This window comes from Salminus brasiliensis, chromosome 1, assembly GCF_030463535.1.
Source record: "Salminus brasiliensis chromosome 1, fSalBra1.hap2, whole genome shotgun sequence".
Lineage (NCBI taxonomy): Eukaryota > Metazoa > Chordata > Actinopteri > Characiformes > Bryconidae > Salminus > Salminus brasiliensis.
In genome coordinates this window covers 16887425-16901657 of record NC_132878.1, presented here as the reverse complement: position 1 = coordinate 16901657, position 14233 = coordinate 16887425, and the positions used below count along the sequence as shown (strand labels likewise).

Genomic DNA, 14233 nt, shown 5'->3' with positions numbered 1-14233 from the left:
TGTTTTTATATATATTATACACTGTAAATAAATTGTACAGATCATTGTGGTCATCCAAAAACCTTATCGTGTGAACTTACAGGCGAAGGATAAAAACCTTCTTAAATTCAATTTAAGTCGGCAATGTGAAAAGATTTTATTCATATTTATTTATTCCAGTAGTTAAAACTACTGACCTACTTTGCAAAAATATCAGCTTTTTAATGATTGTACTGCATTTTTAAACCTCTTGAAAAAGATATAACATTTGTCTGTTATGGTAATCCTGGACTTATGCTTATGACTTGGATTTCCGTTTTTTTCAAGTTCCAAGTAGGAAATTTCAACTGCAGCACTTCCAAAAATCGGGTTTTCTAATGGGAATGTCTGGAGACCCTCACAAACCCAAAATTCAAAATCCAACATGGCCGAACTGCACATCAACAGTGCTAAAACCATTTGTTTCTCACTTGTCGTACACATAGTTCTGTCCATGTCCATTGTGGACATATTTCCATTATGTTTCAATGCACAAAATACATTAATATGCAGTAAAACATTTTGTTTTCCCCTAAAACCGGTAAAGGATTCTCGGATTGTTTAACTGGAATGGGATCGATGTGGGTGTGACGTCATTCCCAGTTCGGGCATCTGATTTCCGAGGTAAACGGAAGTCCCAGTTTCTATCTTTTACAGAACATGTACATGAACCCCGACATCAATTCTATACTGGTGCATCCTTTCTGTTTTTCCAAATTTATGGAGAGGAGCTATAACTAAAATACAGGGAAGGCAGGATACTGATTTCCTTGTGATGAATGCAATGCTAATGTGGTGTTTCTGTAGAGCCATTAAGAACTACAAGAAGGAAGACTCCCATATGGTATGCAGGTTTGAGAGTATGCGTGTTATATTTGAGTTCACACGTTAGTTGTGAAAAATTATATTTTAAAATCAGATATTTACACACAAAATGTCTCAACATTAACAGATGCAGCCACAAGATTGTTTTGGATAGAGGAAAAATAGATAAGGAGAATGCAGTAGAAAAAAACCTCCATAGCCAAGAAAATGGAAGGTTACAATGAAAGGGCTTGTGTAAACAACCCTGAGAATCCACAGTGATCACAGATCTCCAGCAAAATCTGTCCTCGAGGTTCAAGTTACCCTGGATATACACCTTATCACAGCGGGTTTACACGTCCACAAGGACAGGAAAAGAGACAGACTCTTGTTTCACCTATTCATGACCGGTCAGAGAACACACACAATGGAGAGGAATACACACCCTTTGGAATAGAACAATATCAGATCATCTCTTTTCACATCTGGTGTAGCTAAGAGATGATCACTCTCACTAACTGTTATGGTTAGAAGTGCAGTGTCTGTCATTGACTATTAGGGAAAGATTAATAATTTAGCTTATTTTAGTTAGACCTCATTGAGTCCTCCAAATTTAATCTCCTCATATTATTGCTTGGTGCATTCCCAGGGTTTATAAAAACAAAATCTTTCAGATAACAATGCGAAGCCAGCTGAAGATTAGTCTGTTTAGGCTGTTGAACAGCTACCTCAGCTCATACATATGTATGATTCAAGTTCTTAAGATACAGCAACAGCATTGCACTGTGCCCCTCACAGCCACTGATTTCTGCTGTAAAGTTAGTTATGCGTTCAAGAGAGCCCTATTTTGTACCTAATGTAGTGGGCTCACCAAATCCAATGTGCAGTTTCAGTGTATGCAACACACGCTCTTGCATGCATTACTGTAGTATACACATCTCTGCGCTGTATTGGTCCCGATGCTCTCCGGGCCTTTCTCCATGCCTCTTATTTTCAGTCTCTCCGTTCTCCTGTTCGTCCGGTGGGAGAAGACTCTGTCTGATCTCCATTAACAAGTCTTTTCCTTCACTTGGAGGAAGGTTGCCCAAGTAGTACTGAGGGGCTAATTCTACCAACCTGTAACATGCAAAAACAGATTTTTTTTTTTAAGTTGCTTTGTCTACGTTTGCGTCACAGGGCAGAAGTGGCATAATGAAGGTCCTGTTGATATCTGGTATTAATAGCAGAATGATCTGATTACAGGTGAAGAGTGAGACAAAACAGCTTTACACCTGGCATTTCCACACATCTCAAATACAGCTCCGTTGTGATCGTATTTCATGGCTAAAGGAAACTAAGCACTGCATTTGTTGTGAGACAAAAATGGCCCACTATGGGCTGCTTAGAAACACCAGAAAATGGATCACAAAGGCTAAAGGTTGGATCTGCGTTAGGATTGGGAAATGGGAATCTCAAAATGAGTACAGTATTTAAAAATTACACATATGATGTGTCCTAAGATCACTGACTCGACTTTGTTCTCTCAGATATGAGGTTTAATTCTCTAACTGTGCAATTTGAGACTCAGTTAGCTGAAACACAGTCTGTGTTGAGGTGGTTAACCTATTAGCTTTAACTTATCTAAACCTAGCTCTCTGGCTAGTTCTAAAACAAGCCTTTTACATTTAGACTTTGTGTCTCCTGTGGCTCCTGTCATTTAATTTCGCTCGCTTAGATGTCTTTAAAAAAAAAAAAAAAGTTTGTAGCCTACTCGCCAAACTCTCAAGACATTGAGTTTGACGAGTGGGCTACAAACTTAATTTCAGCTGCCTGTCCTTTAAGCACCAGTTGCTGAACTTTATTTTTCAGATTTCAGTCAAACATGATGGCGTATAAACGTTTATGAGTAAAGTGTAAGTGTAAGTGTAAATGTAAGACCATCTGAACTACTTGCCCTCACGATAATATGCAGCCTGAGACACTCATTTGTCACCCCTATATGCGGCTATATAAAACAGAAAAAAGAAGCACTAGTAAAGGAAGACCAGACAACAAGCCACAGACATACTCACATGTGGGGGTGCACCTCCGATGCGGTGCGGATGCAGTTGTCATGGGAGATGGTGAAGTCGTGGTAGAGCACCCAGCTCGGAGGGTTGGGTCGCGGCCGGCGGCAGAGGTATGAGGAGAAGGGGTGCAGGTGAGCCACATGCCTGTGTGTCAACAGTAAATAGTTCCCTAAGCCGTCTACATCATGAGCAACCTGAGAAAGACAACAATCCATTAGATATGTATGTAGAAGCTACTGACATTAGTAGTTGTCCACAGTCTAATAGCAAAACATACCCAACCAAAATATACCAAATGTGCCTAACCCATCCATCAGTATAGCTGTATCTGTAAGGCAGGCAGCTTGACCTGAGTTTCGAACCAGCAAAGGTTCAATCTCCTGGACTGGCAGGAAATAGTGGGTGGGGGAATGAAGGAACAGCGCTTAGCCCCCCTTCAGCATAACATCTAACCAATTGCTCCCAAGGTGGCAGGCCCACCGCTCAGTGTGTATATTCTTACTGCCCTTACTGGATGTCTGTTCACTGCCACGGATGCGTTTAACATGGAGATTAAATGTAGTTACATTGCTGTGCATATAGATATAGTATATATCTTTCAGAATCTAAATTTATGAACCTTTTTTGTAACAACATAGTTATTTTGTAAAACACACTTTTTGGGCACTTTGGGCAAGATGCTTGGTCACCTTTACTGTGCATCATTTCTACACAACTCTAGAATTGAAAGTAACAGTGTTCTCCAACCTGTCTAAGCAAGACCATTACACTACCTTAAGAAAGAACCCTGAGATGAGAGCTCGCTTTATATTCGTGCTGTTGTCCTGGCAGCCAAAGGCAGGCGGTGAAACTGGCAACTCGATTCGCTGCATCACCTCCAGGAGCTCCGCCCGGATCACCACGGCCAATCGCAGCGCAGAGGCATTTAAGAAATTAGTGGAGCACCAAGCTTCATCCTCATTGTCTATTAAGAGATTTACAGACACAGACAACACAATACTTTCACTGAACTGATTATTTAGTATTTTTAAACTCCTGTTTTACAGCATTTGTGCATATATAACAACTTTTATATGCATCTCCTCAGCTCTGTCATTTTGGAGGTACTTACGCTGTACATAGGCATTGTAGACATTAATGAGTGTAAGATGGTCTCCCTCTGAGTGCACAAGTGGGCGTCTATGAGTTGCTGCTGCCTCCTCTTTGTTGGGTGGAGGTGTTACGAAGCATGGAGGAGCTGTAAAAAAGAAAGCCATGTTTTCCTTTGTTTTCAGGAGATATAACCATGTGCATCCTTGTGAAAAAGGCAATTGCTCTGTGTATTTGTAAGACATCACAACAGATTTACAGTCTGCAGATCCTTTTGTACATTTCTAACATGCATGTGTATTTGTTACGCAATCCTATTTACCAGTAAGCATTGCCGCAATGGTGAGCATTTCGCTGACACAGTCGAACTCGCAGGCAGCAATGAGGGCTTTGGCCAGTGGTGGCTCCAGGGGAAGCTCAGACATGATGATTCCCACCTCCGATAGATTCCCATCATCATCTAAAGCAGCCAAGTAATCCAGGTCCTCCAGAGCCTGCATAAGTGCCTCTGGAGCTAAAGAAACACATGGGAGAGAGAAATAGATACTATGCAGACATATTCACAAATATTGTAATATGGAGTACTGCACATTTTTAATTCTTTGTTTTGTTTAAATTTATTTTCATTTAATGCATAGACTACTTTTGGATGCCCATCTTAACCAAAATGCTTTAAATTGCTAATTTAAAAGTTCAGTCACTTTAAAAGAAGGTATATTATATGTGTATTGGTACAGTGTGATACTCCGATATCGATGTCTATGTTGGGACCTGAGATGAAAAAGTGGTACTGTGTCATACTTTGCTGATCTGATACAGATTCAACATTTTTCTTGAGCTTTGAAGCTTTAAAATTAAGATTGACTGACTGACGGACTGGTTAAAGATTAACCCCTTGAGTCTATTGTAAAATGTAGCTGTTTCTGCTTTAATATTTACTGTTTTCTGCTACTAATCTAATTTCACAGCACTGCTCTTCTAATTAGTTTGCTATGCAATGAACAGAACTGATCAGAATGAACTGAACAGAATGATCTATCAAAGCTGAAAACTCAATTTTCCTCCTCAATTGTAGACAGACAATTACCCAACCCTTTTACCCCAATTACCCCATCACATGTAATGCTCCTGACACTGGGAGAGTGAGGACTGACACATGCACAACCTTTAGATATTTTACAGTTTTTGTGTCACAAACTGTTGTTGTGAAAAATACAACCCATGAACAGCAGTGTGTACCAAATATCAGTTGCAGTTTGATTTTTTTTAGTTAAAAGCACATTAATGCTGTTACTGAACAAAACAGCATACAGCCATATGCTCAGCATACAGCCACTTTCTCAGACAGAAACATTTGTGCAATCCTGCTGTGTCTGCCATGTATGTAAAACACAGACCTGCATAGAATTAGCATATTTGACATGTTGTTGCTCTAAGACAAACACACTTTCGCGCTGGCTAACATCCGCCATCCACAATACCATCCAGAACCAGGTCCGTCAGGCGCAATGGGTTGAGATGAGACTCTAAAGGCAAGCTATCATGCTCTAACTATTCATACAGGAAACTAATGCAGCAGTCGTACCTGGCCGGTCAAGGAACTTGCACTGGCCCATATCAGCTATGTCCAGCCTCTTGAGTAGAAGGACCAGGTGGCTGAGATTGGCCTCTGTGACTCCAGGACAGCGGGTCTCTGGCATCCCTTCCTCATACAGGGACTGGGAGTATAGACGAAAACACACCCCTTCGAAAGAGAGTACATTTACTCAGTAAGTTCAAGTATTTGTTGGGTTTTCCGAGCTCTAGTCCACCTGATTCTATTATGAAGCATTTCATAAGCCCTTAATGTGTGTTAGATTACTAGACTGCTATTTCAACAAAAGATGCAATATTCAATGCACAAAACAGATGTCAGTTAGACTAGTTTGTTCTTGTTTTATAGGATGTTTACAATACTGGAGAAACAAAGTTTCAAGAAGGTAATCAAAACTAGATGCCCAATACTGATATTCTTCTACTCTACATTTTAAAAAAAGATTCTGTCTAAAGACTAAAAAACATTTAGCCATGAACATTTTACCCCTCAACTTCATGCAATAAGGATTCGATAAGGAGCGCCCTCTAGTGTGAATCATTTTTTGGTATAATAGGAGGAACAGGAACGGGAACCTCTGGTGTCAGGAGAAAGCCTCACCTGGCAACTTGCTGTTCACTCGCTGAGATCGTGTTTCCGCCTGGTGTTTGCTGATTGGTCGCTGAACCTGAGAGTCTGCTCGGATCTGCGGATTGTACACCTGAAGGACAAAAGCAAGCTGGGTTATTTTAATTATAAGTAGCGGCATACTTTGTTTAAATAAATAGGAATGTCCAATTTGTTTGTTAGAGTAATGTTTACACACTGAAAACTTTTAAATCACTTTTAAATAATTTTCTAATCTCTCTTTATTTCTAAACAAGGTGTTTTAATTACTACATATGTGGCATTTACATTTTGACAGTAGGTGGAAAAACATATTTTAAGGAATAGCTTTGTGAACTTCGCATTTTGAAAGTTTAACAACAGAGTACATCAAACTCTTTTATAAAAAATAAAAATAAGTCAGTTGAATCAATAATCAACGAAAACCCTGTTTCCCAAGTTATATCCCTTTTTAATATTCCTGTCATTAAAAAGAGATACTTTTAGATCTTCTGGAAAATCACTGAATGCTGCCTTGCCCACTGATCTGCTCACCGTTTTGAGTTGGAGTCCTGTGTCAATGACGTAGCGAATGTTGGGCAGAGAGAAAGAGGCTTCTCCCAGGGCATCTGTGAGGATGACCCTGCGTTTCAAACCGGACCCCTCAGGAGTGTCTGGACCAGGCTGCTCTGTTTCTTTCAGTTCAGCCTGATCGTCAGCCCCTTCCGTATCGTACACATGCTGCGTGGCTGCACCGAGGCCAGAGTGGAGCGGGAGTATGCGTAATGCCCCCAGATGAGGGCTTAGAGCCACACACTCCTTCTCTAACAGAGCGGCACATTCACCAATTTCCTGAGAGAAAGACAGAGAAGAAAGAGGTTTTTAAATAGCAAATATAACCTAATACACTGTAAGAAACCTTGCTGTTGAAGTACTGTACAATAAGGTGAGTAAAATGATTCTTTGAGCAATGCCATAGAAGAATCTCTTTGGTTCCCCCAAGAGCCACGTTTGTAGATGTTCGAGTGTAGTAGTCCCTGTCCTTGATTTTGGAAGAAACAATGATGATCAAGGTTAATGATCAGGTGTCCCAACACTTTTGTCCATATAGTGTATATTACAAACATAATTCTTTATGGAACCAAATGTGGTGCTTCTATAGTATTGCTCAATAAAACATTGAAGAACACACGCTTGTTCAGACATCCAAACGCAGTGGCATTACACTGAATGCTGAATTTAATTAAGTTTAATGAATGAATGAATTAAAAACTTAATTTAATTAATAACATATGCATGCTTGGTAAGCAAACATCCTACTGTTCTCCCCAATACAAACACACGCACACCCATACACATAAGCCAAGTAACTATTTATTCTGCTTAGTAAAGTATGTAGTAGTAAGCTCTAGCCCATATGCGCCTTAAACAGGTTGTTCACACAAAATCATATCTGATCCATATTAGATGTGTTTTGCACGTTTTCTAGATGCACTGAACAGTCAATTAGAATCAGATACATTTATCCTTAATGTATGCTAATAAGAAAATACATAAAATAATAATAAGACATCAAAACAAAGATCTACTTTTCTCTGTCTCTACATTTTTAGTATTGCAGTAAGAGTCCTTGTTAGAATGGTTAAGATGAGGAAATGGGTGAGGCCATGATAATATTGACAAAGAGGGAGTAGACACGTGTGTGTGTGACACATGTGGAGCTTGTATGGTTAGCCAAACTGGGAATCAGGAAATTGTCCATGGGTTCAATGTTGGCCCCACATATGGATGCCTACCAGGGTCAGTGATGGAACCAGGAGGGGTTAAGCATGGGCCCCATCTGGGTTGTACACTGCACATGAGGCCTATTTGGGACTCGTGTGAGATTAGGGTGTGCTGTAATAGGTCCTGAACAACAAATGTACAAACTTACTTAAAGCCCATGTCCACCCAGAATCCATCTAACCCAAGTTCCACCCATGTGAGCCACACACGAACATGCTGGCTGGCTAGTCTGGCTGGCTAGGTGGATTATGTGAGCATGTTTTTTTCTGACAAGGTTTCTGTCACTTCAGATACACTGATTGACTATTTTCCTTATTGTCTACACATTTTACTCAAATGCCTTCGCAAATGCACGTTAAACAGTCATGTCTGTGCCTGTTTTGCAGTGACAAGGAATTGGTCATTTGAGATCTGCTGAGATCCGACCCATTCTATTAGATCATCCCATTCATGAGAGTCAGTAAGTAACCTTAGTGGTGTCACACAGTGGACACCCAATACACCTGTGCCATTCAGCAGATTACAGCTACAGAGTGTCACAGAAAGAAAGAGGAAGGGAGGGAGGAAGAACATGAGGAACAGGTAGCGACTGAGAGATATGTGCATGGCCTATGCAGAGATAAGAGGACAAAACAGGTAAATAAATAAGTAATAATGTCCAAGGACTTGACAAGCATTCCTCCAAACAATATAGCAGAACTATCACTTTGTGGAAAGCTGGAAGGCAAACATTGGTCAAAACTAGACAGTCTAGAATGAACATGAGATCCTCTTCATTTTTGTTTTGGTGATCCTTTCAATGGAATCCCTTCTGGGTAATCGGAGTAAAATTTTGGGGCAGTTGTTAAATTTCCTAAGCATTCAATTGCTTCTTGCCAAAAGCAACAATGGACTCAACAATGGACTTGGTAATTCAAGCTACTGAAACTGAGACAAGACGAATGGAAGAGAGATTTGGGGATTTTATATGCATTAATACACATACAATACTGTGCAAAGGCTTCATGCACTCTCAAAAATTGCTGTTAGTTGTTTACAACTAAGACTTTGTTTGTTATTTAGTAAAACACTTTATTTATTTATTTGCATGTAAATAAACATTAATTAAATTGACTGGCTAAACCTGAAGCTCGCTCACCAAAAAGTCCTGGTATTTTTTGGTATAGTTTTGGTATTGTTAGCTTGCTAATTTTAGCTAACTTGCAAGCCATTCACAGTAAAAACACAACATACATATTTGATATAATTATGTCCAATAACTTGATACTGGTGAGAGCACAGTGCTGCACATCCATAGCAAAACAGTGTAGAGTAAAGCTGCACTTAGCTTGGAGCTAACTTTTAGCTGTCCAACACTGCTATTACTGACACTGAAAACACTGAAGTAAATATAATTATGCCACATCATCATATACTCACCACAATACAACACACTAAGTATTAGAATAACACTGTGTGTGTGTCCCAATTGCATACCAATTAGTAATTATAACTAGTTTATGTTTCATAGATAAAAGTGTCACAGTTAAATATACTCAAATATCCATGATGCATACTTGGAAACTGATCTGTGTCTGAGGATGGTTATGATGGACACTATTATCCCACAATACAATGCGAAACGGAAAGAGAGGAACTACTCACGTCTGGAAAAATAAAAAAAATGCTGGATAACGATGCAAGTGCAGGAGAACTTATATTTATATACGTTGGAATAGCAACCCTCATTACTTCTTGTTAGTACAAAACGGGTTAGTATATTCATATTTTATGTACTGACCTGCCAAACCCGCACTATTAAGATTAGTAGATAGTATTACATAGTATTAGTGTAATAAAACTAAAACGTTTATAGTACAACAGCCTTGGTTGACAGCAATTTCAGTGGGGTAATTTTTGGTTTTTGGTCCCCTCAGAGGTCAGAGCAGTTGCACTACTGGTTAGAAGAACAAAGGTTTGGTTCCTGATTTCTATGTGAACCTCAGCCACTGTATGGATGTGTTTAGTTCCACCAGTAGCTTGTCTGATTTACTTTAATGAAGCATTGATTAGATTAACTGTGTATTTCATGGTAGCTGGAAACACTGGACTTCTTTAAAGAGCTGTGTTTATTATTTTATAAAGAAGAATCTACTACCCATAGACAAAACACAGTGCTTCAATCTGTAGATGCGATGTGCATACAAGAACATACAAGAAACACACTGGTGGTCCAATGATGTGACATGGTTAAAGACTGAAACAGTAGTGACTAGTGAAGATGCTCACAACACACAGTAGGCATTTCTTTTAGGTAACCTGCCTACTGTACGTTAGGTGTACGATAGGTGTACTTAAACAACTCAGCTGAGCTATCAAGAGTAAACGTGCTGGACTTTCAGCAAACAGTTGAGAGGCACTTACCTGCAAACGCCCTGGTCAATGAAATTACAAAGTAACAAGATTAAAACGGCTGAGTGTCTATAAATACCTGGCCACTGGGGAGGAAGACTAGTATATCTCCTTCTTCACCTCGCCGGTGGAGATCCAACACCATTTGACAAGAAGCTGACGGCGGATCTCGTCCAGCAGGGGGGTCCCTGTACAGTGTCTCTATGGTAGGTTTGTCTAGAGGTGGGTCAATGGTGAGATGAGGAACTCCCTCCCCCAGAAAGTTGGCGATACTGCTGGCCACAGGGGGTGCTGCGAGCACCACGACCCGCAGGTCACTGCGTTGCCGGCACACGTCTCGGAGGAGGCCCATCATCACGTCGGTGGCCACGGTACGTTCCTGGGCCTCATCCACCACCAGCAGACCATACTGCCGCAGCAAGGGGTCCGACATCATCTCCTGCAGGAGCAGCGAGTCTGTCACAAAGCTGGGACGAGAGATATTGAGAAAGTTGAAAATGGGGTTTCAGTGTAGTGTATACTGCTGTTTAAACTTTTATATTACCTAAAATTGGGAATTGGGAATTAACATTTGGAATAACCAAAACAGAGATGTCAAAGGTTGCCACGCCCGACAGTTTTTGCCAGACAGTGATGATTTGTTTGATGCAAAGGACCTTTATGTGCAACTTATCCGTCAGGAACCTAAACATACAAAAGTTCTGATAACCCATGAAGGCAGCTTGATTCTTTCCTCACCGTAGTAAGGTGTCTGGCGTGCAGCCATCATCATGAGGTACTCTGTAGCCCACCTCCAGCCCCAGACTCAGGTCCATTTCATCAGCCACTCTAATGGCCAAACTACAGGCGGCTGCTGCAAAGGGCTGGGAGCAGCAAACTAGGCCCTGAGTAAACTGATGAGAGAGCGCATACTCCACACACCACTGAGGCACCTGCATACATAGACATAAACAGCCCCAAACACACTGGTCAAGACCCTGAATTGTTTTTTTTTTTTACACAGTATTTGTTAAGTAAATCCTACAAAGTGTGAGTTTGCAGGAAGTGTGCATGGGTATGTATGGGTATGTGTGACCGTGCATAGCTCCTTACTTGTGTGCTCTTGCCAGTGCCACCCTCTCCACTCAGCACCACCATGCTGTGAGTCTCCAGGTGCTCCAGCAGGCTGTACTTCAGATTCCACACAGGCAGCCTCCGCCGCTCCTCCAACAGGGAGTAGTAGCGCGAGGAAAAGGGCAGGCTATCGTAAGGGTTCACTTCCAGGTCGGCCAGCTCGCCCTCGCCGCCCTCCGCCCCATCTTCCAGGTCCCCGGACAACAGCGAGGACATAGAGAGATTGTCCAAAGCAGAAAGGCCTGGGCCGGCTTTCGGGACTGCCGGGAAGGACGACATTATGAGAAGCACACGAGGCCCAAAGATCGACACCTGAGGAACTCAGGAAGTCTAAATTATCTGCAAAGTGAAAAAAAAAAGGATTCCATTAATGCTTCCAGGGTCTCTTTAAGAGGCAGACACATATGTACAAAACAAGTTGAAACATATGCCTGTATAGTGTTTATGTTGAGCTTACGTTAGCATCCAATTCTGTTTACCCTAATTGGGCAACGGTCACACACGCTTTTCAGGGGAACACAGAGATCATTTTGTCAAATTTTCCGCCATTCAGCAAAAATATAATTGTTAGGAGATATAAAATATAAAATTCTTAAGTTAACTTTCCATGTAGCATGAAGTAAATATCTGAAGAGCCACATCCAGTTATTACACTTCCTATTTTCTCAGCTATCAGAGAATGATATCCTTTAACAGCATTGCCACCCAATAGATAGAATCACCATTACACACCTTATTTAATGAGGAAAATACGGTGAAAAATGCTCTACTTTATGATAATATACAGACTATTAGGCATGAACTGACTTCAAGTAAAGATTGTAAAGATTTTCATTGACATATTTTTAAAAATGCACACCTACACCTACATTGATTAGCCTGACAGAAAAATATGACAATTTGCAAAATGCTAATTTTACTGGAGAAGAAAAAGAATTAGCTTTCAATGGCAGTCCATAAAAGTCTTTTGGATCATTTCTACTGATCCATTCATCATGAAATTTTGACACAATGTATAGCTGGCCAAATTCAAGTTTTTGCCCAAAAATTAAAATTTATTTGTTAATTTGACAGTAAAAGTAAAATGAACAAAATGTAGACCTTTTTTTGGGTGGTTAACCACTACATAAAATAACCAGTCTAATTATCTAACTTTTACCCAATAATTTCTTTATTCAGAGGTTCCACTTTGTAATGAAGTAGCTCTGGAGCTGTCAGAGTGTCTATAAGATAATTCTTTATTAGTCCCACGGTGGGGAAATTCATTGTTAATACAATGTTAGCTAATCACTGCTATTTGAATGCACTCTTTAATAAAAGTACATTGCTACAAAGGGTTCTTTAATCAATGCAATACAAGAACAATTTTGGTTCCATAAAGAACCAAGGAATATGAGTAAAGAACTTTAAAGGTTTTAAAAATTGTGTAAAGTTTCATTACCAATTTAAAAGGTGTTTCTTCAATGAATTCGCTAAAAAACTTTTTGTAGTGCCTTTATTTTATGCAGTGTGAGTAGGCCAATTAGTCCCCCAATTGCTAACTGTGCTAATGTAGCAGCTAATGTAGTCAAAACATGCTAACAGCTAAGGAAAGTGCAGTAATTATCAATTCTATTTTATCTGTGCCATTCATGCAAGGCAGACCAGCAAGGCGGGGGCCGCCACGGTCGTGCAACTCAAATACAATAAATACATTATGAGATCATTTTGAAACATCAGACAAATATTAACATCTAAACGCCAATATTTGTAAGAAATTGTCTGATGATCTCGATAAGACTGTGATAAGTTCATCTCTAGAACATAAACAGAAGTACACAGACAATAACATGTACCAACAGTCTTTGTAGGATTTTGCTAAATTTAGAAAGACAGCACTGCTACAACATTGCACCCTATCAGAAACAGCATCAAACATGAATTGGTCAAGTCTGGCCGCTGTCTGATCTGTTTAATAGGACATATATTGGTGCTGCATATTATCAATCCAGCGTACAGAATCGGTCACTCACTCTTGATTAAAGAAAGGTCTACTCTGACTATATGTGAGGACTAAGCAACTCCAGCAGCTTCAGTCTTCAGCAGCTGCGGGGCTGTGCTATTCCACACATGTTAGGAATGTCAGCACACGCCTTGCGGCTACTTGCACAAATGTTGTGGAGTTGTTGCCCACTCTCTCCATTTTGTTTGTTGTTGTGTGTATCAGTCATGACATGACATTTGGCTTTGTGTCATTGAGACTTTCTGATGTCATCATAATTGTGGTCTTTCTTTAAACACACACACACACACACACACACACACACACACACACACACACACACACAAATACAGCAGTCCTTGAGATTAGGAAGTGCTATCTGCACTTGCATGCAAAGCCAACTACCATGCAAACTGCCACTATGAGCACACTGGACATGTACATTCTGCCTCTACCAAGGTAGTTTGAGTAGTCTGAGTCTGAGCAGTGTAAAAGTCACTTAGGGCCTTCAAGTCACTGTGGGTCCTTCAATACGAACTTAAATTTAATTTAGTAGCATTTGTTTAAAAATCCTGATCAATGCCATATTGCCTACCCCAGTCATTCTGATTGATTGATTGCATACTAAAGAATAACTGGGGTGGGTAATATGGCATTAATACAACAAGAAATTTTAAGGACATCATTTGTTTAAACATTTGATAAGTTGGAATGGGCAAAAAAGAAGAAAAAAGGTGCCCTAATAAACAATAAATATAGTCAAACTGCCCAGCTCTATAGTCTCAGAGAGCAAAGGTACCAAACTGTCTCTATGGTGTACTCTTA

At 40.2% G+C, this 14233-nt stretch overlaps 1 protein-coding gene across 1 annotated transcript in view; it reads right to left on the bottom strand.

Annotated features, from left to right (window-relative positions):
* Nucleotides 1-53: 53 nt before the first annotated feature.
* dqx1 (DEAQ box RNA-dependent ATPase 1) overlaps nt 54-14233 on the bottom strand; it is a 16814-nt gene continuing 2634 nt past the window's right edge. The window contains exons 2-12 of the mRNA XM_072673525.1: nt 11407-11766; nt 11053-11246; nt 10394-10781; nt 6694-6990; nt 6154-6253; nt 5545-5703; nt 4282-4473; nt 3982-4107; nt 3644-3834; nt 2874-3064; nt 54-1938 (exon numbers count right to left, since the gene is read on the bottom strand). Of these exons, the coding sequence (XP_072529626.1) occupies nt 1743-1938; nt 2874-3064; nt 3644-3834; nt 3982-4107; nt 4282-4473; nt 5545-5703; nt 6154-6253; nt 6694-6990; nt 10394-10781; nt 11053-11246; nt 11407-11706 (2334 nt within the window). The 5' untranslated portion in view covers nt 11707-11766 and the 3' untranslated portion in view covers nt 54-1742. The remainder of the gene's footprint in view (nt 1939-2873; nt 3065-3643; nt 3835-3981; nt 4108-4281; nt 4474-5544; nt 5704-6153; nt 6254-6693; nt 6991-10393; nt 10782-11052; nt 11247-11406; nt 11767-14233) is intronic.